At 41.0% G+C, this 26,378-nt stretch overlaps 1 protein-coding gene across 1 annotated transcript in view; it reads left to right on the forward strand.

Moving 5' to 3' along the window:
- The window catches only part of Atrnl1 (attractin like 1), a 545,233-nt gene that overhangs the window by 187,685 nt on the left and 331,170 nt on the right, over positions 1–26,378 (forward strand). Inside the window, exon 27 of the mRNA XM_042054482.1 lies at positions 8,530–8,608. Coding sequence (XP_041910416.1) covers positions 8,530–8,608 — 79 coding nt within the window. The remainder of the gene's footprint in view (positions 1–8,529; positions 8,609–26,378) is intronic.

The following is a 26,378-nucleotide window of genomic DNA, read 5'->3' on the forward strand; positions in this document are numbered from 1 at the left end:
ATGTGATAAAATATTTTAGTAAATGATTACAGAAATGAAAGTTATTTTTATGATATTTTTCCCTTATGTGAAATGGTATAGCAAATATTTCTTAACCTCAAAAGTCCATATTATTTAAGGAGGTAATTTAAATAGAAATATAGCAGGCACGTTTTTAACAGTGCCATGAATTCCCATTGTACACCCAGTGTAGCCAATATCTGAACCAGGTTTTAACCGTCTTGGAAGTTGCCAGTGTTTTTCCTACTTATAGGCACACACATTCTAACCTCACATGACAAGGCCAGGGAAGTTACTGCTAGGTGGGTTCATAGACACGTGTGGCCTACTGTGAGCCACAGTTTAGCTAGAATTTTACCTCCTCTACCCTCTCAACACTGAACTCCAATAAGAAGCCACTGTGATACTGTAGGTCTTTAGGGTATCTGAAACTTCTCATCTCAACTATATTTCTTCTGTGTGTTGGCTCGTTCTGTGTCAACCGGACACAGCCAGAATTGTCTGGAAGGAGCTTGGAGCCATGATAGAGAAAAGACCTTCCTGAGCTCCGGATGTAGACACTTTTTAAATTCTTGATTGGTGAGGAGGGCCCAGCCCCTTGTGTACGTTGTCATCCCTGGTCTGGTGGTCTGGGATCTCTCAGACAGCAGGCTGAGCAAGGCAGAAGGCAGCTCCCCTCCTTGACCTCTGTGTCATTGGCTCCTGCCTCTAGGTTCCTGCCCTCTCTGCCCTGACGATGAATTCTTACATGAAACTTTGTGTGAAATAAACCCAGGTATACACCTATGTGTATATGTGTGTGTGATGATTCCCCAGTGTACACACCCATGTGTCCACGTGTGTGTGATGATTACCCGGTGTACACACCTATGTGTATACGTGTGTGTGATGTTTACCTGGTATGCACCTACGTGTACATGTGTGTGATGATTACCTGGTGTACCCTTATGTGTACACGTGTGTGTGTGTGTGTGTGTGTGTGTGTGTGTGTGTGATGATTAGTTTTGATTGTCAAATCGACACAATATGAAATGCCCTAAAGGGGCAGAGGGAGCACAGGAACAAACATGAAACACTGGCTGGCCAGAAACTGTCCTCAAAATTAACCCCAGGAGCAGGGGTAGACCCATGGGCCCTACAGTGTCAAGGCATACCTGTGAGGGGTTATGTCAATTTCTGTTCTTTGCTCTAGGGAGACTCCCTCATGTGGGCACCAACTTTTCATGCATTCTGTACCAAGTAAGACGGAAAGACTGAGTGAACAGTGGTTCACACACGTGAATCTGTTGCTGCAATGAACAGTGGTTCACACGCGTGAATCTGTTGCTGTAGTGAACAGGGGTTCACACGCGTGAATCTGTTGCTGTAGTGAACAGTGGCTCACACGTGTGAATCTTCTGCTGTAGTGAACAGTGGCTCACAAATGTGAATCTGTTGCTGTAGGTCTTGACTGTGGATGTTGGTTGCCTGCTGCTTTGTGTTCCTGCCACTCTGACCTTTCCCGGAAGGAAAACAGATTTGTGACCAAGTTAGCCCTTTCTCCCATAGTTGCTTCTGTTAGGATATTTTATCAAACAATAGGAAAACCGAGACACTGTATATACTCAAGTTATGATGAGGATCAATTTATATCCTTTCAAGTTGTTTGATGGTTTCTCCTAGGGGCCAGCCTGCTGGTTTAGTCAGTATATTCTGGATTTGAATGAGCTTGGCTGGGACCGAGCAGAGGGTCGTGACTTCACAGAGACCCCTGGGACTGAGCAGAGGGTTGTGACTTCACAGACTCCTTGCTGCTCTGTCATTGTCCCTTTAAACAAACGATGTTACAAAGCGCTGTTGGTGCCTGACCTCTTACTGTGCCTTCCAGGAAACAGTGCTTTATTTTATTTTTTGTGGGCCGGTGTTTAGCTTTCATGCATGTGTTTGCATCCCGTGCCTGCCTGGTGCCCATTAAGGCGAGGAGAGAGCAGGGATCAGTTGTGAGCCACCATGTGGGAGCAGGGAATCAAGTCTGAGTTCTCTAGGTCAGTCATCTCTTAAGCCCCAGGACACAAGTCTTCATGAACCATGACAGTTAATCTTTGTGGACCACTTCTATAATTTTGATAATTCTGGCTCTTGTATTTGGCCATGAATGAATCTATTATTTTGGAGACCCACTTCATGATGGCAGTAACCACCCTGCTAACCCTATGGCTGTCTGCTCTTTTCAGCTCTGGTCTGCAGAAGAAAGGCAACAAATTTCTTTACACATTAATGGGTCACTCGCCAACAAATAACACTGACCATGGCAGACCGTGCAGCCTCTAGGCCTGCCCATGGCACGTGACCGCTGCTGGTTCTTCTGGTGTTCCGTCACTGTCTCTCCCAGCATGCTCCCTGTCTTATGTGCAGTTTCCTCTCTTCCTCCCTCAGGGTAACTCATGCGGCTCAGTTTTGCCTGTATATGTCACTCCTTTCCCCAGGCCTCTGAGACTCATTCACTGTCACGCTGTGGTGTCCCCTGAAGTCCCAAGTCAGACTTTATATTACCCATGTTTCTGAAATTTCACTACCGACATGAGAACATTTGAACTTCATCTGCCTTAACGCACAGCGGTCTGGGTGTCCTGAAGGACGGAGATGCATTGACTCAGATCTGAAGGCTGAACGGGTCCTGGTGCCAGCGCTCTTGGTCTCTGATAAGGACCTTCAGTGAGAGGGCAAATGGCCAGTTCCTTGTTCTTAACTTCTTGGCTTTTCTTTCACACTATGCAAGGCAAGGAGTTCTCTGGTTTCTTTTCTTATGAGATCGTAAGTTTCTGTGAACTCCGCGTGAACCTAGACATACCTGGGAAGAAGGAATCTCAGTTGAGGAATTACCTTCTTCAGATTGGCTTGTAGCCACCTCTTTGAAACAGTGTCTTAATTGCTAATTGATACAGGAGGAGCCAGCTCACCTTGAGTGTTTCATCCCAGGCAGGCAGGCCTGGGTTATATAACAAAGGCAGCTAAGCAGGCCAGTAGGTTGTGTTCTCTCATGGTCTTTGCTTTATTTCCTGCCTCCAGGTTCTTGCTTTGACTTCACTCGATGTTGGGCTGTAACCTGTAAGCCTGTTAAACCCTTTACTCCCCAAGTTACTTTTCGTCATAGCCTTCATCAATAGAAAACAAACTTGGACAGACACTGATCTTCTGTTGGAGTTCCTACTTTATGGAATACAGTTAAACTTAAGTCCCTTCTTCAGGGCTTTGTTACTAATATTTCGGGAATATCAACAAATGTTCCCTCAGCTACGATAGGGCAGCAGTAACGGCCCCAGTCATGCTGCCTCCAGTTTGGCCCTGGCAAATCAGTGAGTTTATCTGGGGTTGCTTACAGGAGCTTGGGAACTTCTGAGGAAAACTCGCTCAGTCACCATGAACCGCTCATATAAGCTGGGGTAGTTGCCAGCCCCGAGAGCCCCACTTCCTAGCATTTGTTAACTGCCTGTGTAATCTTGGTGATAGACACAGCTCTGTAGCTCCTCTCTACCTCAGGAGTGCGGGACTTAATGGGACCAATCTCATGGCCTCCTGTTGTCTGGATAGGTGTGTTCATACTGGCGAGTGTGTTTCAGACTCATCTATGCTAGTTTCAGCTAGGTTTTCTATTACTTGTATTTGAGATTATCTGACTGGTAGAGTATCCTAAGTGTACAAGGTAATTGTGGTTTTTTTTTTTTGTTTTTTTTTTTTTTGGTTTTTTTTTTTTTTTTTTTTTTGGTTTTTCGAGACAGGGTTTCTCTGCAGCTTTAGAGCCTGTCCTGGAGCTAGCTCTTGTAGACCAGGCTGGTCTCGAACTCACAGAGATCCGCCTGCCTCTGCCTCCCGAGTGCTGGGATTAAAGGCGTACGCCACCACCGCCCGGCTGTACTAGGTAATTGAATATCCCTATTGAAAATGCTCAAGACCCCTTCTACCCCATTTTGAAATACTTTCTTATGCAGTGAGATAGCTTGGTTATGGAACCCACTTCTAAACAAAAAGTTCATATATTTGTATATCTTACCTACACGGGCCGAAAGTAATTTTATGCAGTGTTGTTAGTGCACCCGTGTCTTCTCAGCACTTGTGAGGTCGGCTGTAAACGGGAGCAGGCCAACACTTAGAAGCTGGGGTTCTGGAGCCTTCACTTCCAGGCCAGGCTTTTCTTCCTGCAGTCACCCTCTTTACATGCTAGTGTGCTGTGCAGGTTTTACAGTCAATTTATTGTTTCCCCCAGTGACCCACATGGCTCATTTAATCTTCAGCTCTTAGCAGATGGGCAAATCGACAAACCCAAATTCTTTCTCATTCATCTCACATTTCCCAATTTTGAGTTGGTTTGCTTTGTTAACATTTCAGTTGGTGAGAGTAAAATCCTCAGGTGCTAGGGAATTGAGAAGTCATTAGAAGCTATGTTTTGGGATGTTGGTTATTAAAGGAAGTTATTTTAAAAATACAACAAAGAGCTGGGTGGTGGTGGTGCATGCCCTTAATCCCAGTACTTGGGAGGCAGAAGCAGGCAGATCTCTGTGACTTCAAAGCCAGCCTTGTCTACAAGAGCTAGTTCCAGGATAGGCTCCAAAACTACATAGATACCCTGTCTCAAAAAATCAAGACCAAAACAAAACAAACCGCGAACAAAAACCAAACAAAACAGCAAAGTCTAGTGTTTTAACACTGTACTACTTTCCAAGGTTTTCCAGTAAAATATAAGAATGATATATGCAAACTAATTTTTAAATATTTAATATCTATTGCTTATGTTCAGTTAAGCTGTCACCTATAAATCATTGGGAGTATTATTCCTCTTTTGTTGCACCAGAGTTTCCTTTTTGTCCCTGGCCCTGGTCTCAGTACAGACCCATGTCATACTGTGTCGTGTGCTTCTAGCTAGATCAGCCATTCTCAACCTGTTGGTCACAACCCCCACAGAATTCCTGACTGTCAGATATTACATTGCTGTTGGCAGTAGTTTCTGCCCCATCTGGTCCCGCAGACGTTCAGTCCCAAAGAAACACACAGAGGCTTACATTAATTATAAACTGGTTGGTCTAGTAGCTCAGGCTTCTTATTAACTAATTCTTACATCTTAAATTAGTCCATAATTCTTGTTTGTGTCAGTCACATGGCTCGGTACCTTTTATCAGCGAGGCGTTCTCTTCCTTCTTCCTCTGGGTCTGGATGACGGCTGCAGACTGAGCCTTTCCTCTTCCCAGAATTCCCCTGTTCTGGTCACCCCGCCTATACTTCCTGCCTGGCTACTGGCCAATCAGCATTTTATTAAACTAATAGAAGTGACAATTCTTTACAGGGTACAAGAGCATTGTCTCATAGTACTATGGTGCCCATACCAGCCCACTTGGGCGTGGCCTCTTAATGGCTACTGGCTGAAGGAATTTCTCCAGCACATTGCAATTCATAGCAAATGAGTTAATGAAGTAGGAATGGAGATAACTTCATAGTTGAACTGTATTAAAGGGTCGACATGTTAGAATGGTTGAGAGTGAGTTCCCTAGATGATATTACTGGATATTCCGTACTTTGTATTAGGAATGTTGTGAGAATAGTCACTGTATAGGCTATGTTTTAATTATTGCAGTATCGGTCCCTAGCTTTTCTTCTCACATCTAGTTGGCTTCTTTTTTGTTATCTCTGTTACTACTGCGTTCATTACATAGATGTGCTGAACTCCTGAGAATTCTGGTGCTATAGAGCCGGATATTTTTCTCTCTTCTCTTACTCTGCCGTGCCCTCCCCACCCAACTCCCTGTCCCTCTCCTCCTTTCTTCTCTCTTTACTTGAAAGTCCCTGTATCTGGTCTCCTCGGTACTATACCAGAATTTACAGAAGCCATTTTGTGAGGAAGAAATCTCAGAGAAAGTTGTCAAAGTTGATTTTCTTCCTGTGTAGAAATAGTAATGAAAATAAATCCCAGGACACAGATGTTTGATGCCAATGAGCCCTTCGGTTGATTGATAAGGAGAAGCTAATGTAAAGACCAATAGAACCAGTGAATTAACACAATCAATATTTACTTCTCTTCTTGCAAAATGGAATGGACAGAATTACCACACCCTCATGGTGCTTCCCAGAGAATTTAGGAACTGTGAATTCTGATTATGGCTCCAGGATGCCTCACCTAAAGCCAGTGCCGTGCCCTCCCTCTGACTGTTGCCCGGCAGGAATTCTAGGGTGACCTGTTGGGCATAAGCCTCTCAATCCGCATACTTCCTCCACAGAAAGTGGTTTTAAAGGCTTCATGTTTTATGTTGTTCTAATTACCATAAAAGTGAATCTGTTTACGTGAGTCAAGGAATTTGAGTGAGAAGGTGTTTTAGATCTAGGAGGAGTCTGCTGTCTCCGTCTCCAGTAATTCTTGTCCTGCACCCCGCAGTACAAACGCTGTGACTGCGCAGAATGACAAGTGAGACACACTGTCGTATTCAGATTACGTTTACTATAAATGACTTCTTTATGGAAGCTGTTAACTTCTACTGCAATTGTTCTCAAGGAAACAAATAACAAACTAGGGTCAGATTAAGTATAAAGGATGATAAGATTGCCTTTTACATTTAACTGCAGCTGGGCGGCGGTGGCGCACGCCTTTAATCCCAGCACTCCGGAGGCAAAGGCAGGCGGATCTCTGTGAGTTCGAGGCCAGCCTGGTCTACAAGAGCTAGTTCCAGGACAGGCTCAATAGCTATAGCAAAACCCGTCTCGAAAAATCACAAAAGCAAAACAAAACAAAATCCCATTTAACTGAAATTAAAATGTCAGAGGGAAAATAGCTTTTCCGTTAACACTGGTGAGCATAAAAACTCAGCAGCGCTCTTCATGCTTCCGAGGGCCATCTTTGAGCAAGCGCAGGGATTGCACAGGGGCCCTCAGAGTCTTGGGGTCAGAGTGAACCCCTCACGGCACTTGGTACTATTGCTCCTTGATGGAAATCATTTTAGTCTGAGTGTTCTCAAGGAGTTCAGTTTGGAATGGCAATTTTGTGTCTTTTGTGCTAAAAATTTAAGGGCATAATGATATTTCTGAAATTAAAATGGACCCTCAGACTCTAAAGTACCAATTTTCAGCACTATTAATAACATTTACGCTACTAACCTGAGAGTAGCATGCGAAATGTGGTTTCTATGGAAATAACTGAAATGCAGATAGAACTTCTCAACTAAGACAACTTTGGCAGTCTGAATATAAAATCGTGGTGTGTGTGTGTGTGTGTTTATATATGTTTGTGGTATGTGTGTGTGTGTTGTATATTTTAAGTCGTTAAGCAGCATCCCACAATGCCACCCAAATCATGACAATAAAATGCCCCTGGACACTTAAACACATCTCTTTAAGGGAAAACCACACCTGGTTGGGAGCTGCTCAGCCAGAGGGTGCCGTGGAGGTTTTTTCAGATATGTAAGATGTTTCAGAATGTAGTGTGCTGATTCAGATTTACTCAGAACGGATTTGGTGTGAAGTGGCCAAAGTGATTCTATTTTCATCCTAGGAGTTAACGAAATGTGGAAAGCAGTGACTTGTGAGTTAGCAATTCCCAGATGATTGTTTAATTAGGTAAATTGCATACTTAGTCACTCTCAGAGTTTACCAGGGATTTCTTTTCTAGACAGGATTTTGAACTAAATAATCTCTTAAATCCTTTTTAATGATAAGATGCTGTAATTTTGACAGCACTAAAGATACAGATTTGCAAAATTAATCCCCTGTTTGTCTCCCTCAACCCCCCCCCCCCCCGTCTCTGCCAGTACTGTAGCTAAGCACAGGGTCGTACACTAATTAGGAAAAATGTCTTCCCACCAAGCTCTGTGCCCAGACCAGAAGTCTGTTTTTGAGAAACAGAGAAGTTCATTATTCACACCGATGTATTAGTTTTAAAAAATGACCACTTACTCATTTTTACTTTGGGGGGGGGATGCCTGCATGCCACAGTTACATGTGGCCCCAGGCGACAGCCCTCAAGTGTTGGTCTTTGTCTTCCATCAGGAGGATTTCAGAAATCAAACTTGGTCATCAGGGCGACAGCAAGCACCTTTGCTCAGGCCGTCCTGGAAGCCCTGTAAGCTGAATTTGAAGGGTTATCCCTAATTTAAAGAAGGAATCTAGATGTAATCAACATTTGTTGAATTAAAATAGTTCAAAAAGGATGAAAGAAAACAAAATTACCAAAGAGATTTCAAAGAATGAATAGTTCCCGTTGTTCAATGAGGGATGAGTCTGTTGGTAAAGAACATTTAGTTTAATTGAAACAGTTTGCAGAATGTGTCCTCTAAAATGTGGTATGGTAGATAGATACTAATCATTATTATCCTGAGTGATTTTATTGGTATATAAACCAGGAAAAATTTTCAGTTCACAAAGAAACAAGTAAGTTGATGATGAAGAAATTCTTTTAAGAAATATTTATCATGACATGTTTTCCTCTATATATTTAATCTACCTTATGTTATTTTCCTTTACTGCATATTTCAAGTGTATTTTGAACACATTTATCTGTGCTTTGTTTTCTAGTTGCTTTTTATCCTTGCTGCTGGTGGCTGCTGTGGTTTGGAAGATCAAACAGACTTGCTGGGCTTCCCGACGGAGAGAGGTAGCGGTCCCATTATCTGGTCCATGTGAGGGTTTGAGCAGCCATGGATCTCGGCTAATTCATGCATATGCTCTTTCAAGTACAGAGTTACCAAGCCATTTATACGTTAACATTGGACACTTCTCTGTTTATAAAATTCCACAGTTGAGCTGGGCGGTGGCGGCTCACGCCTTTAATCTCAGCACTTGGGAGGCAGAGGCAGGCGGATCTCTGTGAGTTTGAGGCCAGCCTGGTCTTCAGAGCAGGTTCCAGCACAGCCAGTGCTGTTACACAGAGAAACTCTGTTTTGAAAAACAAAATAAAACAAAAAAAACCCAAACAAACAAAAAAAAAATTTCAGAGTTGACAACTACAATGTTTTAGGTCATTACATGTGCTCATCATGATAATTGTACTTCAGCAGGATGTGAACAGAGGCAAGTCTCATGTTGCTTTGCCTGTCCTAACAGTGCTGACTGAGACGGTTACGTGCCAGAAGTGCAGGGCCTCATTCGTCTTGTCTACATGATGATGCTCTCTCTCAGACACCGAGCTGCTAATTCTCCTTACGATTCGGGGTCAGCTCTGATGGACAGAATGTTAGTTTTTCTGCAGTGATTTTTTTTAATCTTAGAATTCTTGTGCTTGTCTTATGAAGTTGTGCTTTTCTAAATAGAAGGGGCGTTTAAAATGGGAGTGACTTGAAAAGTCATGCGTTGGGAGTTTACTGTGGAGCAATTGCTTCTTATTGTTTGACACCTTGGTTCTCTTAAATCTGACTATACTTTTTATAATATAATTTTAATATCAGACACCTATGATTATTACTCTTATTGAATAAGACACCTAAGAGTTCAAGGGCTCTAAAAAACCTACCAAGACTTCAATTTTGATATTACCTCTTCAACTTGGCTTCCCTGGTAACTTACCCTTCACATAATATGAAACCTTTCTTTTGGACAATGCTAATGAGAGGGAACAAAAAGGGGACATTGGTTTATGGAAGTCAGCACTCTGGAAGGGAACAGGAAGGGGACATTGGCTCATGGAAGTCAACACTCTGGAAGGGAACAGGAAGGGGACATTGGCTCATGGAAGTCAGCAAGCACTCTGGAAGGGAACAGGAAGGGGACATTGGCTCATGGAAGTCAGCACTCTGGAAGGGAACAGGAAGGGGACATTGGCTCATGGAAGTCAGCACTCTGGAAGGGAACAGGAAGGGGACATTGGCTCATGGAAGTCAGCACTCTGGAAGGGAACAGGAAGGGGACATTGGCTCATGGAAGTCAACACTCTGGGAGGGAACAGGAAGGGGACATTGGCTCATGGAAGTCAACACTCTGGAAGGGAACAGGAAGGGGACATTGGCTCATGGAAGTCAGCACTCTGGAAGGGAACAGGAAGGGGACATTGGCTCATGGAAGTCAACACTCTGGAAGGGAACAGGAAGGGGACATTGGCTCATGGAAGTCAGCACTCTGGAAGGGAACAGGAAGGGGACATTGGCTCATGGAAGTCAGCACTCTGGAAGGGAACAGGAAGGGGACATTGGCTCATGGAAGTCAGCACTCTGGAAGGTGAATGCATCAGCACTGGTTACTCTCTGTAGAGGTGTTGAAAACACTTAGCTTCAAGGATACATGCTAGGTCACTAGGCATCCATTAGAACCAACATCTGTTCACACGGATGTGAGCTGAAACACGTCTCCATGGTTGCTGTTCTGAGTGGCTTCCTTGTCATATTGGGCTGTGAGGTTTTATATGTGTTTGAGTGTTTAGCCTGCCTGTGTGTCTGTGCACCACATGGATGCCTGTGCCCAGACCAGAGCAGGGTGTCTCATACTTTGGAACTGAAGTTCCAGATGTCCGTGAGCTTCCCTGTGGGTCCTTGGGATTGAAACCATGTCCAAGAAGAATAGTAAGTGCTCCCAACCACTGAGCCATCCAACCCTGAGTTTGAAATTTTCTAACTTTTCATAAGACAGACAAATCAAGATGTTCTACTTTTTCCTTATAATCATACATTTGCCTAACAAAAATACTCTGGGTGTATATTAATAGTTAAAAGAAGTGAAGTTTTTCTACTTGAAAACCTATTTTTGCATGTCTTGAGTGATTTCCTTGGACTGTGTCTTTACAGCAAAGTCTACATTCACTAGCAAGGGGAGTCTTACTTTCATTTAACTCCATTATATCCATGAGTCTTTAAATGCTGTATTAATTTCTTGTAGCAGCATTATTTCCCTTATAAATTCAGTTAGATTTCCAGTTCTTCAAATTTTCAAAAATATTAGTATAGAATTTAATCACATTATTTAATAACCTTTCTAGAATATTGTGCTCCTCTCGTGCTTAAAAGTAATAAGTAAGATAAAAAATCAGCTAAATTGCCGGGCATAAAGAGCTGTCCTGTGAACCTAACACACCTCCTGGAGTCCTGACGCATAAGATCTGATCTGGATTTATCGTCATCAGTCTTAATCTGTCACTGAAAACGATCAACGGAAACCTAAGTGTAAGTCTGGGAGCTCAGAGTTCACTGTTTTCCTTGCTGTATTTTAGGCTGACTGATAAATACTGCTAACAGCAGAAGTGCCGTGGGCTAAAGTTTTGAGAAAAATTCTCCATCTTTAAACCACATCCAGCACATTCCATATAAGCACACAGTACCCGGGAAACTCCTGGGTTATTGTGTTTCGCCTGGGGTGAGGTATGATCCATGAAAAGCTTTTTGGAATTGACACTAGTAATGCAGTGAATTAGGAATGTGAAGGTTGCATAAATGTATGTATAATCAATATGCAAACATTTGCAATGGTTTTAAATAAAATATAAAATATGTGGGTGATGGTGGCACATACCTTTAATCCCAGCACTCAGGAGGTGCTGGCAGGAGGATCTCTGTGAGTTTGAGGCCAGCCTGGTCTACAGAGTGAGTGCCAGGACAGTCTCCAAAGCTACACAGAGTAACCGTCTCAAAAATAAAACAAATATATATATATAACATATTTATAATATGAAAAATATTTTCTTAAATATTTTTTAGAAATGGTTGGGCATTGTCATTGTTTAGGCCCCAGTTATTTAGGTAGATTAAGAAATTGCCAGTAAGAGTGACTTTCTCTAAGTAAATATTTTGTGATTAATCATAAAACCTTACATTTTATATATTCAGCAAGTATCTGTACACAAATGTATTGGATATACATGCTTACATCTTTATTCCCCCAAATTTTTATTTTTTGTCTAAAATTTAAAATCATTAACTTAACTGAGAGTTTCATAAATGATTTTGCTGTATTCAAATCTTTCCCACCCGCCCCTTCTCCAACTTTTCCTGTGTTGCATGTGCGCATGCACGCGTGCACACACACCCTACAGAATGCCGTTGATGTTGCCTGTATGTTCATGTCCTTGGGGCTGATGAGCTAGGACTGGGAGACCTATCGGGCCTTCCTCCTCCAGCAGCCACTGGCTATGTAGAGCCCTTCATTGAGGGCCGGGACTTTGAGGAGTTTTTACCCGTCCACTCAGTCCTGTTTCCTGGAGTGGCTTCATGAAAGCAGCCATATTGTTGAGAGTTCATACGTGAGGCATGCTGCTATGTCTAAACACCCCGCCCCTGGATGTTTCCTGAGCTTTAGTTGTAGGGCGTATGCTTGAAAATGGTTGAATTTGGGCTAACTACCCCATGGTTACTTCTTTAAATTTTGATCATTGTGGATCTCCGTAGTAGCCCCTGTCTTCTGCAGAAGGAACTCTGATGGGGACTTAATATTACTCGTAACTGTGGCTAGAAGGAAAGTATTCAGATACAGTTGGTGGCTATGCTAATTTAGGAAAATGACCATAGTAGATTCTCTTCTGGTGTCTCTGGCATCTTCAGATTGAGTTCTTAGCTGACTTTACAGTATCAGGCGTGGAGTTTCCCCTTTTGAATGGGCTCTCCGTCCATTTTATTGGTGATGTCTTGGCAGATTGATCACTATTGTGGTTCCCAAGCTTTGATACAGATGTTCACTCTGGCGCATAGAAGAGACTGCCCCTCTAACTGCTCCCGGGATCAGAGTGAGAGAGCAGACACGGTGCTCCCACGTAAGGTGTGATTTGCTTTTAAAGCAAGAGTGAGGTGTGCTTGGGAGCAAATAGAAGATGTGAACTATGTATATTACCCTTCCGATTTAAAGAAAAGTTCTTCAATATGGTAATTAGACTTTAAATAATATATTCTACAGATATATAACTGCCTACTTCTTCAAAGTGAACTCATTCAAAGACATTAATAGAGAACTTTTGCCTACGAAGACAATTTCATATTATTTCAAAAGATTCTTGAAGTATGTTCTGCCTTCCTTCTTTGAGTTGTATGTAGCTGAAACAGAATGATGTGCAGCTGTGATAACATGAAACATGCTGTTCTTTCTTCCAGTAACTTTCTGAAGTAGTGCTCCAAGTCTACTCAGAAAACAGAAGCAAATCAGTCAGACCAAATCCCAGCCTCAGAAAGTAGAACACCTTAAATCTTTCTTTGTCTGAGACATCCGCAGCAATCCCTTCTGATAGCTTGTGCTCATGGGAATGGCACTATGTATAAATATGGGCACCGCCAGTCACAGACAAATGCTTACGCCAGAGCCAGAAAGAGAACCTAAAAGTTTAGATGACTCCGGATTTTTGTCAAAAATAGTATTTAACCCTTGCTCTAAGAGATGCAGAGTTTCCTTTTTCCTGCTTATGGATTCTAGAGGGGACTGTTTGTTAGCTGGACAAGCTATAGTTCAAAATGGGGCCCATCAGATTCCAGAATCCAAGCTCAATGACTTATATAACAAATTCTAAAGATAACCTAAATGTAGGCAGGTTTGGTTCGTAATTGGCTGTTTATAATGTACCATAAGCATCCGTTTGTTGTAGTGGGAATGCACTGTGGGTTCTGTAATATGAAGACATGATCAATTCTTATTTGATGTAAGTCTAGGAAGACAGAGTAATGCTTGCTTAGCTCCAGCACAGCGCTCCCTTACTACCGAGAATGCTCATTCTATATTTATTGAAAGGTCTTTCATAAGATCATTTAAAGATTGACTTAATCATATAAAATTCACATTTATACAAAGAAAATAGAAACAAATTAAATTACTTCATGTATTTCTAAAAATTTTAAACTTAATAATCTGTTTTCATAAATCATTTTTGAGTAGTTGAAGAGGATTTATTTTACATAATGTCACTGACTGAGATAATACCGTTTACATTCATGGGTGCAATGCCACCTGCATGGGAACTGTCATCTTACCAGCAGTGGTTATGCAAGCTCGGTCCCTTGTAACACACCAGAGTTGAGAGAGGTTAAAATTTGTTACAAAGTGTCAAGTGTGGGTAGAGCCAGCTTTTAAAGGATTATGCTGTAGAGTTCACCAGTGCCAGCTGTTCATCTGGTGCATCCTTTTAAATGTATCAGGCTTCAGTAAGTATCAGTTGTGTTTATTGTTGTCTGTGTGTGACATAAAGAATAATAGACACTGAATTATGTGTTACTATCGTGAGTAGAAACTCCTAAATCTTGGATTGTTTTCTTTTTTGGAATCTCTTCTCAACAGTGGTTTTCTTTAGTTTTTAAAATATTGTTATTTTGTGTGTGTGTATGTGTGTGTATCTATGTGCATATGTGCGCGTGAACATGTATGATGGCATGTTTGTGTGGCATGACCCATGTACTGAAGGAAGAGAACAGCTTTGTGGAGTTTTCTTCTCTCCTTCACCTTTTCCTGGGATCTGGAGACACTACTTGGGCCATCAGGACTGATGGAGAGTAGCACCTTGTGTCCCTAGTTTTATATCAACTTGACACAGGCAGATTCACTCTGGTAGAGGAGAGCTCAGTTGAGAAACTGCCCCCAGCACGTTGTCTTGTGGCCAAGCTTGTTGTGCATTTTTGTGATATTTGATTTAGGGGAAGAGCCCAGCTTTCTGTGGTTGGTGCCATCCATACATAATTTTCTAGGTATTATAACAAAGCAGACTTGAAACTGTTGTGTTTTTGTTTATTATTTTAAAGGTTTTTTTCTAAATTTTGAGATTGTAATATAGTTACATTTCTCCCACCAAGGCATCCTATTCTCTTCCTTGTTCTCTTTCAAATCCATAGCCTCTATTTTATTAATTGTTGTTGAATATGTGTGTATCTATACACATATATTCCTAAACTGCATTCATTTTTATGCCAATAAAGTGTTCTTTATTATAATATATTGCATGAATTATTATATAGATATATGAAAAGAGTTTTTGTTTTCACATTGGAGTTGACACAATAAAAGTTTGACTATCAAAGTCATCATGCCTCCAGTGTTCTGTATTAACTTCATCCATGTTCCAGCTGTCTGTGTTAACTTCGTCCATATCCCAGTATCCTGCAGTAGCTTTATCCATGTTCCAGTGTCCTACGTTAACTCCGTGTTCTAGTGTCCTGTGTTAACGTCTTCCGTGTCCCCGTGTCCTGCATTAACTCCATCCGTGTCCCCATATCCTGCATTAACTCCATCCATGTTCCTGTGTCCTGCATTAACTCCATCCGTGTCCCCGTGTCCTGCATTAACTCCATCCGTGTCCCCATATCCTGCATTAACTCCATCCGTGTCCCCGTGTCCTGCATGAACTCCATCCGTGTCCCCGTGTCCTGCATTAACTCCATCTGTGTCCCCGTGTCCTGCATTAACTCCATCCGTGTCCCCGTGTCCTGCATGAACTCCATCCGTGTCCCCGTGTCCTGTATTAACTTTATCCATGTTTTCTAAACTGATGCTTAAACAAAGAAATTGACCACAGTCTTAAAGTTGACTTGAGACAAATTCTCACAAATGTGTTGAGCATCCTCCTGCACGGTATCATTACACTTACAGAATCCTTTGTTGCCTGTATAATACTGGTCCATCGGTGTGTGTATTTTGCCCAGCGCAGACTTTATGGGTGGTTTATTTCATAAGGTAAATGTTTCCACTTGTGGATGTTCAGAGTCTATCCATCTGGTTCTAACAGAAGGAAAAATGCTTCTAGTATGATGGTCTATCCAGACTGATCATGAATTAGTCCAGGACTAAGTTAATTGCATGCTAGGATAAAGTTTTCATAATCCTGTATTTCATATTTAATTTAGAATAAGCTTACTTTCTGCAGTTATCAAATTCTATAGTGTATTTTACAGTCACTCAGTTGCATTATTTGTAACATGGAGCAGTTGATACACTGAGACCCTAACACTGCGCACGAACTCATCACCAGCAGGGGTTCAAAAGCCTGCGATCAGAAAGAAAACTTCTGTGGTTGATGATGTGTCTCCCGTGGAGCACACCCCTCATCTCCAGGCTTCACAGCACTAAGTCCATGTTGCCTTTACCTACAAAATGCTTTCTCTAATGCCAAGTGCGATGTTCATTCCTTTTAAAATTCTTTTAGGCTCCTGTAATTATAATTTGATTTAACTCCTTGTCATTTAATGCCATGAAATGTCCTTTAATTATATTTATGTTATGTATTCTTTACAGAGTGTTGAATGAACTCACGATTCTAGTTTTGAAATGAAGCTATATTATATAAGTTATATAAGTAATTATATACTTCAGCTCTGCCTTTGCCCGTGTGCAGCCATCCAAGCTTGAGTGTGTTCCACATCCGAGTCAGTGGTGGACAGCTTCTTATTCAGAATAGCTCGGGATGAGAGTGATCTTTTCCCTTAGAACCCTTTTATAGACACAGTTTCCCATTTCTTTAGCAAATTGGTATCATGAAGTTTTATTCTAGTCATAGGAGAGAATATTTAGAAGTAATTTTTCTTTTTATCAGAAGCAAACACAGGCAGTTTGCTTTCAGAATGGAGCATCCTTCCGATGATGGATGGTGTGTTATTATGTGGAGAATCATTATTTGGCTAGCAGATGAGCCAACATGGATTTAGCATTTTGTATCTCTTTCTTGTTTTTATATAAATTATAATAGGTAACATATCTTTTAGCTTCAGAATTCAAAATTGCATTCTGATCCAGCCCCTTGATTTTCTCCATGCAGCTAACCAATCAGATCTATTTTTCTAGCTGTGTTTTTCTAACATTATTACATGAATGTACAAGCCACATCAGCACACGTTCCTCTTCTAACATTATTACATGTACATAGTAGCCACGTCAGCATACGTTCCTCTTCTAACATTATTACATGTATATATAAGCCATGTCAGCACACGTTCTTCTTCTAACATTATTACATGTACATACTAGCCACGTCAGCATACGTTCCTTTCCCACATAAATGACATGTTAATCTATATTGTCCATATAACAGATTTTATCCCTTAATCTTTAAAATCTAATAAATTATTGTAATTTTAAATTATCTGCCATCTTAAGATGTTTACGTGAGTTGATAAGATTAAATATTTGTCCTTTCGTTATCAGTATTTCTATTGTGGAGTGCAGTACATATACTTCTTAGTTTATATTTTGAGATCATAATATAATTGCATCATTTCTCCTTCCCCTTTCTTCTTCCCAAACCTTCCATATACCGCTCCTGTTCTCTTTCAAACTTACTGCCTCTTTTTCTTCAGTTGTTATATACATATATGTGTATATACATAGCCATTCCTAAAGACATAAGTTCACTGCTCTGTCTGTATGTATGATGATGGTTGCAGGTGTGTTTCAGGCCCCCAATGGTGTTGGATAACCAGTTGTTGTGTTCTTTCCTGGGCAAGGCAGGGCTGTCCTGCTCTGGGCTCTCCTTAGTTGCCCTTAGCTCTTCCTGTAGAGTTTACTCCCGAGTGAGCTTCCCCTGCCCTCTTTAGCCTGATTGTTGCTGCCCTGCTACTTCAGCTCATGTGTTGTGAAGACTATGGGTTACCTTCTGACATAACTACCTGACACGGTCTGATGGCAAACTCAGGGCTGGGTGTTTTTTATAGAGTTTCTTAAGAATTTGGAGGCATAGTTCTAAACTCATACTTATTTTGAAGTAGCTCTTCAAAACTTTACGGGTCTTACTAAAATTTATAGCTGTAGTCCAGGAAGATCAGCACTTACATAAGACATATAGGATACAAGGGGCCAAGCTGAAACCCTACGGCTTTACACTAGCATACTGACAGACTGTGTATACATAGTGTGTATTTGTGCAGGAATGTTTGCACACTTTATATGTTGGTATAGAGAGAAGATATAGTGATAAGGTCATTATATTACTTAGCTGTAGTTTTTTTTTGTCTTATTTTGTTGTTAAAGAACGGTACTGATTTATACCTCTTAGGCACTGGGCTTCCACTCTGAGAATTTAGACGTCGAGTTAACTGTCTTGCTTTGATTGGCTCTAGTCACTTTATATCACTGGCCCTTCACTTACTAACAGCCCAGATGACCAGAACATCAAAATTCAGTTTACAGTGGTCAAGGCTTGCAAAATATGTGCAATGAACACCTGAACAGGTGTCATGTCTGTGGAGACCTTCCTTAACCGTCTTCGTGATGCTGGTCTCTGTCAGGTGTGTACATCTGTGGAAACCTTCCTTGACCGTCTTTGTTATGCTGATCTCTGTCAGGTGTGTATTGGTACAAATGTTTTTCTTGAAAATGCCTCGTTATTATTATAAAGTGGCATTGATTTCCACAAACATGAAGATCTAGTTTTTTTTTTTTAACTTCTTCAGTAAAAACGTTGAACTATGTCTTGACGTTCCGCCTTAAGTGGACTGTAGCACAGCCCATAGTTGAAACTGTCTTTGACTTGCAAAAACATAAAAGGCCCAAAGTTTTCACTCCAAATACGAGAAGCCTGCCATTCCCAGGAAGATTTCCATTACATCATCAGTGTGAAGCATTCATCTCACGAAAGTGGAGAATATATTATTACTTTGAGAATCCTATTTTGCCTGGCAGATGCGCTAACATAAAGTAAGCAGTAAATCTGTTGGCTTCCTTGAGATAATTAGTAATTTACATATAACCTTTGGCTATTCTTTTATCTTAGAATACTCATGTAAGTTGTGCAAAATTGTTTTTCATGTAGAAAGTGCTTTGAAATGCAAAATATAATTAAATTCTCTATTATTTTAGGACAGTTGTGTTTCTAAATGATGCTGTTGAGACGACTGAGAATATTCAGAGTCCAAACGGAGGGTGGGAGGAAGCTCAATCATAGCCCCTATGGATTACGTTAAGTTATTTTTCTTTATCAGTTGAAACAAATGTAAATGCCGACGTAGTTAGAACACTAAAGTTTTTCTTACATAAACGTGTTTATAAATGGCTTGGTTGTTTGGGTGTTGCGCTGTTTTGCATATCGGGTTAAGGGGCATGAAGCCTAGTATTTAGAGCTGTTTATAACTCTGTCCAGGGCATGGGCACAGAACCAGAAAACTGCCAAGAATTCTGCGCACTAGCACAGTAATAATGAGGAATGGTGAATCATATTCCAGGTTCTAGGGACTGAAACCAGCCCTGCAGACGGCAGGTCAGAAAGTGTTGTTTGTCCAGTTGGTCATAGCAAAGTTAATAGCACCTCTGACTCCCTTAAGACACAACGTGGTTCTGTTGTACCGATGTAAGCCTAAAGATTTCATCGTTTTATTGATGATTGAGCTTAGCGTCTGCTTTAATGTGAGAGTGTGTGGTATTGATTATCTGTAGGGTTCATATTTCATATTATTGCATAATAATGTCAGTATTTACTCACAGTGTTGATGTAGTTTTGCGGCCTTGATTGTGCCTTTTTACTTAGGATACTTGCTACCTGGGCTGCTGTGCACCTATTAATCATTAAGATATGCTGGTATAATTTTCCCAGGTGAAAACATATATTTTTTTTTCTGTAGACTAGAAAAGTTAAAGCTTGCCTAGTAAAATTTATCTTCTATATAATGTAAAAGCTAATTTGTCAAGAAAATTTCATATTAATTGCATGTATTTTCTCATAATGTTATTTGTAGTGATACCATGCATTTTAGCAAACTATTCAAAGAGAATTATTAGAATTAATTTCACTTGCACTGTTTCTGTTAATGTTTTCTATTTTTAATCTAAAATTTTAATTATATCCTGATTGAAATTACATATTAATATGTCCTCTTATATCTGTGCATGAGCATCTTTTACTGATTTTCATAAAACATTTAATTTTTAGGACCTACCATGAGCAAATAACCTGCTCATTAATGAATAATGAAGAAATATTTTAATAACAGTTCCATAGTTTTTAAATAAAATAAATTTCCCGGATACTTTGGGTCAGGAGATTAGTACACAATGAGTAACATGTAACAGACCCTCCGTCTTTGGTCCTTTAGTCTCACCTCTATAAATCCTTCATCGTCTCAGTCCTGATGGGTGAGTACCACCATCCTTTATCTGCTGCTTACAATATTTAATATGCCTCATTATTGTGCAGAGAATTGCTTTTTATTTTTCTTAAGATAAGTGTTTGTGGATTTCAATTGAAGGTGACTTTGTCCTGAAAGCTGGCAGTTAACGATAACAGCGAATAACTTTTGTGAATGTGGGTACATAGAAACCAGGCTGGCAGAGGTTATTGTCACACATAGTAAGTAGCCCACACACTTTGTGCAGGCTGTTAAATCTCGGTCATATGTGTGATTTCACCTCAAGGGAAAGGGTGTTATAAGGTGTTTTTTTTTAATTTTAAATCCAGTATTGAACTTCACACAGAACAGAATACGTTCTAATTGTCCTTATCTTTTTTTTTAATCAGAAATTTATTGTTGGAAGTGAACTTCATAAAATGGAAATGGGATGCTAGATCATAAGGTGTATCCTCTGAAGGCAGGATGCCGCCTTGCTAACACATGTACTGGCTTTCCATATGGTTGAAGATTTAAACACGGAGCACACGCGCTTCGTCCTGCGGCACTGATGGTCCCCAGAGCCTGGGTTGAATTCAGTATCTGTCCCCGGTGACACGGAAGGGTGTGAGCGAGACGCGGTTGCAGATAATTCCTCCTAAGAGTTCTAAAGCAGTTGACGTGGGCTATCAGATTTTACTTTAATTAAATCTGGTTTCCAAAACAATACATCCGTATCTCTCAAAATTAGAATGAGCTGAAGTAGAGACTGAAAACTCCTGCACATGCTCACATCTTCCTAAAGCTGTCTTCCTGGGTCCCGCAGATGGACACCTCTCTCTTATCTGTCCTTCCCGACTTCCTTTCCCGATAGTCCAGTAAATTCAAATATGTAATCCCACCTCAATTATTTCTTACATAAAATAATATTTCATAATACACCAAACCTGAGATATCATATGATATATGAGAAAACAGTTTCACGTGCTATTGAGAGAGAAAAAATACTGGAAATTCAACAGTGCCATGGTAGTGGTTTCCAAGGACACTGTGATGTCAGAAATTCTGGTCTGAACAAAATCCTCATGGTGGAGGTGAAGTAATGTAGCGTGTCCCTCTGCCACACGCCATTTTTGTTCCTAATAATATAAAGTGGGCCTCTCCACTGCAGATTTCATTTCTTTTTCTACAGACACTGCTGTCTCACAGACTATATCCCAATTTATTTAATCCCATGCTCATACTGGTTTTCTCGTTAGCTGTTGGAACCTTCTGCTGGCCTCCTCTGTGTCTGCATCAGTGTGCTTGGCGTGAATCCGGAGCGAGCCCTTGCTGTGCTGTGCTCACGCTGTGTCTTCCATGCGCAGCATCTTCTCTTCAGAGAGAGTTTTCAGGGTATTTCCCACCGGATGCACGATGGAGAAACTACAGTTCTGTGATTTGCCAGAGAAGTGATGGCGTTTTGGGGGAACCTTCAAGTTGCACGTTGTGGGTTGTGTGAAGTAGTCCTTAGTTTCCAGTGTTCATGAGCCACCTCTCTCTCTCTCTCTCTCTCTCTCTCTCTCTCTCTCTCTCTCTCTCTCTCTCTCTCTCTCTCTCTCTCTCTCTCTCTCTCTGCGAACTGTCCACCGTTCCCTCCTTTCACTGAGCTGTTCACCCTCTCAGCCGCTTTGATTCCTGGAGTGCCCTCTGCCTTGGAGACTAGCCTGTCTTCCGTATGGGTTGTTTCTTCAGTTTGTCATTGGATTCTTCCTCCGCTCTTTGAACGTCATCCTAACGTATCCACGTTGTTCTCATCCACTCTCGTGAGCTGTGAATCCTGTAAGTGACAGAAGCGTGCTCTGCAGGAACCCAGCCCCAGCAGATGCCGTGTGTGACGACTGGCCTGTCTCTGCTCCTAGGCCGTGCCTTCTTGCTGCATGGTCTTATGGTGGAAGGGGGAGGCCAACTCTCTGCCTTCTCAGTTTTTGAGGACACTTAATCCCAAACCCGAGAGTGGACCATTCATGATTTAATCATCTCTAAGAGTCTATGCTTCACAAAAGGCATAAGATTCAACCTCAGGGGTTAGAATTTCAGCAAATAAATATAAGATACTTATATTTATGTTTAATGGGGAGAGTTGCCAAGATTCTTGTGTCTTCTATAATTCATGTCATAGATATTTCCTCCTCTGAAGCTGTAACTTGAAAATTTGAGATAATTTCAATTAGAAATGCTTTCTCTTTATTTGTATATCTTTGGGAACTCTTGCTTTAGTGACTCTAGTGACCTATAGATTCGAGGGCTCATGCCGTTGTGTGCTCTGTAAGCTGCAGGAGGACACTAGACAGTTGTGTATCAGATGTGCTTGAAACATGTTGTCTCTGAGTCTTAGGGGATTTTTCTCCCCTCTTGGGCATTAGCTAGTTAGATGCTCTTCCTTGGGTCCTAGCAGCCCAGGGAAGAACCAGCATTGCCAGGCAAAGGTCTCCCTGTACTTGCAGTCAGGTTTAGAGATGTCAGGAGGGAAAGCTGGCCCTCCAGCCAGTGATCCCTCATCTCTGCCTCCGCTGGCTTGCATTCCTCCCAGCAGCTCAGTCAGAAGGCAGCAGCTGTGACAGACCTTCTTAACTAAAGATGGGCTTTGAGGGGGAAAGCCCTGTTGCTCTAAGTGCTGTGGGGTTTCCATGCTACATTCAATGCCCTTTGAAACAAGTGAAATATGGGTAGAATGTGAGTAAGAAAGGTGACAATGGGATCATCTTTGTTCACGACATGGGCATGGTCTATGAGGGTAACTCACCTCCTTATGGGCTAGCCTGGGCAGCTTCCCTGTGGCTGTAGAGGCTCTTGCAAGGACACATGCCCTGAAATGATGTTGAGTATGCCACATGCTTTTGAATGTCTGTAGATAGGCATGTATTATTTTTCTTCTTAGGCAATATGCTCTATTATAGTAGCATATTTGCTGAGATTTAACTGTACCTCCGTCTTTGCAATGAATCTCTTACATTTCTTCTTTTGTTTTTTGTTTTTGTTTTTTGAGATAGAACTTCTCTGTGTAACAGTCCTGGCTGTCCTGTAACTTATGCTGTCAACCAAGCTGGCCTCGAAATCACAGGTCCACCTGCCCTGCCTCCTGAGTCTTGGGATTAAAGGCGTGCACCACCACCACCCAGCTTACATTTCTATTTAGTTACAGTTTTAGTTTTTCTCTGCTCTTTTAAGTTTTGGGGTTTACATCAATATCCATAAAAGTACTATTTTTTAGTTTTTCCCTTTTGTGCATTTATCGGCATTAGAAACTAATGTTATGCCCACTTCCAGAGTAAGATACGGAAGTAATTCTTGGTCTCTGCCATAGGTACTTCTGCTGGGACTTCTGTTGAATCGCTGATGAATATCAGCTGTCACAGTGTCTGCTCTGGGGTCGTGTGACGTCCATCACGACAGTGTTGGCTTCACCTGTGGGAATGATAGTCTTATGTTTTGTTTTCATGAAGTTATTTTATTCTGATCTTACTTTTTTAGCATTCTAACTTTTTAACACAGTAGGTAAATGCAAATCAAAGTAAATCAAGTACTATATAATGAGAAACAGATTTTCATATATAGTTAAAAATTAAGGAATTCGTGTGTGAGGATGCACACAGGTTCTAGGAGGAGTTTGGGGAGGAGGAGCCATGATCAAATATACTATGTGAAAAAAAAACTTTAATGAAAAATATTCTAAATATTAAAAAAAAAAAGAATGCAAGGAGTCTACTTTAAATTTGTTCTGTGTTGAAGGTAAAATTAAATTATTAAATTGATAGAAATTAAGTTATGAATTTGGTTAAAATGAAGTAACATGCAATATATTAAAATTCTTTGTAATTAAATCAAAGCCACAAAGTGACGCTTGACAAGAAGTTTGTAGTTTTAAATTATTTGACGAGAAAGACTAAAACCTAATGACATTGGCATCCATGTCAAAAGATGGGTAAGAATGAAATCAAAGTCTTGCAAAGCAAATGTGTAGTCCACGCAGAGCCATGACCAGTGGACAGGAGGTGAGGAGCCAAGGCCACTACCTGAGAGTCACGCCTCAGGGCCTCTTGACTGGTGTACATTCCCTCAGAACCATGCTCCTAACTGTCATGTGACTGACCTTACTCACATTTTTTTTTCAGACTTCTGTTGAGTCCCTGCATTCAGTAAATGTGAGTTCATTTAAAGTAGGAAATGGAGACATTAGACTTTTTATTGTCATTGTTTGTTTTCTTTTTAATTTGGTTCTTCAAGACAGGTTTCTCTGTATAGCTTTGACTGCCCTGGAACTCGCTCTGTAGACCAGGCTGGCCTCAGTCTTACAGACCCACCTGTCTCTGCCTCCGGAGTGTTGGGATTATAGGCACGAGCCACCACCACTCATCCGAGACATTAGGTTTTGAGCATTATATTATCTGAATTTCTTTGAAATGCTGCTTTGTATTTTTCAAGTTGTTGTATAGACTTGTGCAGGATTAGGTTCCAAGATAGTTCTCAGAAAATTAGCAAGCTGGCTCTACAGTCTGTGTAGAAATGCAGACTACTCAAAGTATTTCCAAAATACTGAAAGAGTTAAAAAAAAATAAAAAAACACCCATACTCTGATTTCCCAGAGTCACCAAGAACATAATATAAAGCACTCGCAGGGGTGAATTAGAGCAGTGGGCCTGAGTGAAATAGGATCCTGCTCTGAGATCTGCTGGCTTTTAAAAGGAGCCCATGGCACTTTTCTGGGGTATATGTCGTTTTAGGACGTTGTCCTGAATCTGCTGGATACAGCTACAGATGATGAGCTGTGACCTTTCTCACACATCATACACGGCATTCTCTCTGAAAGAGGTCATAGGCATAAGTTAAAAGGTAGAAGCTTTGAAACTCACTGGAGACACCATAGAAATTCTCATAATTTAGAATAAACCATGGTGTCTTAAATATTACTCCTGTAAGAGAGCTGTCAAAAGATTCAATAGTAATTTGTATTTCATCAAAGTTAACTTTTATGCCTAAAATAATTTTAAAAAGACAAGCTGCAGAATCGGAATGAATATTTACAAATCCACATGTGATAAGGAATCAGTGTCCAGAATACATAAAGAATTCACATAATTCAACCAGATAATGTTCTAGACACTGTCCAAGTGTTGGAGTAGACATTGTTTTCAAAGGACGTTTATGGTAGACCATCAGTAAAATAAACAAAGCACAAATACCATTTAGATGTGACATTTACAATCACAAGTAAACTTAGGGATAGGAACCTTTTGTTAAATAGGTTTAGAAATTTTCCTTGGGTGATAAAAGTATTGGATATCATGTTCATGTTTATACTGTATTGTGAATATAATTGTCGTTAAATTATATGGTCAATTTGACAATCATATTGTTATATGTGTTTTGACACAGTATAAGCTTGCGGTGAGATACAACTTTGTATCCGCTGGGCAGGCTGAATAGACTTGACAGATAATAACAAATACTGGCGGAGCTGAGCATACTGCGGCCCCGTGTGCTGTGGATGGGCATGAATGGCTCAGCCACTGGGATAAGCGTTTGTCAGTTTCTGAGAAGGCCAACTGTGTCGTCATGTGACCTCGCCTCTGTCCACTTGGAAGCCTTTGCTTCAGGGAAGTTAAAGCCTGAAACCTGAATACAGAGGAAATGTGTCTAGAATCATTATTCACATCTGTGCAAAGGTGAATGCCATGTAAATATACACTTGTTATTTGGCTCAGAAACATACAGAATGTAGTAAGTGGATGAAACCATATGTAAAACACCATATGTAATATAACACAGAGGCAAGTACATATGCTGGGTGTGTGTGAACATGTATATGTGGGAGCATGTACATATACATGCAGACGTCAGAGGAGAATGGCAAGTGCTTTCTGTGACTCTCTGCCTTCCTTTTCTCATGACAACTTTTTTTCTCTGAACTTGGATCCAGGATGACAGCGAGAAGCCTCTGTGGTCCTCCTGTCCCGCTGATCCACAGCAGGGAAGGTTGAACAGGCACACAGCCACACCCAGTTCTTTCTATAGGAGCCAGGAATTCAAACTCAAATCCTCATACTTGACTCTTAAGGGCTCTTATCCACTGAATTATCTCTCCAGTCCCTATATAGACCATTTTATGGTATACGTTAGAAGACACCAAGATGGTTCAGTGGGGAAAGTCTGACAACTGGAAACCAGTCCCCGAGAGCCACAGATGGATTGAGAGAATAGACTTTTGCAAACTGTTTTCTCACCTTCAAGTGGGTTCTATGGCATATGTGCGTACACACGTATGCAAATAAATGTAGTTTAAAAACACTGTGTGTATACAAATATGGGTAAGATTTCCATATTAAAGACAAACCCAGAGAATTGGCTCAGCAGCTGTAGATTCTCTCCGTGTGAATCTGATAGTCTGACTACAGCCCCTGGAGCCCATGT

Source organism: Arvicola amphibius, chromosome 1 (genome assembly GCF_903992535.2).
Source record: "Arvicola amphibius chromosome 1, mArvAmp1.2, whole genome shotgun sequence".
NCBI classification, from domain to species: Eukaryota; Metazoa; Chordata; class Mammalia; order Rodentia; family Cricetidae; genus Arvicola; species Arvicola amphibius.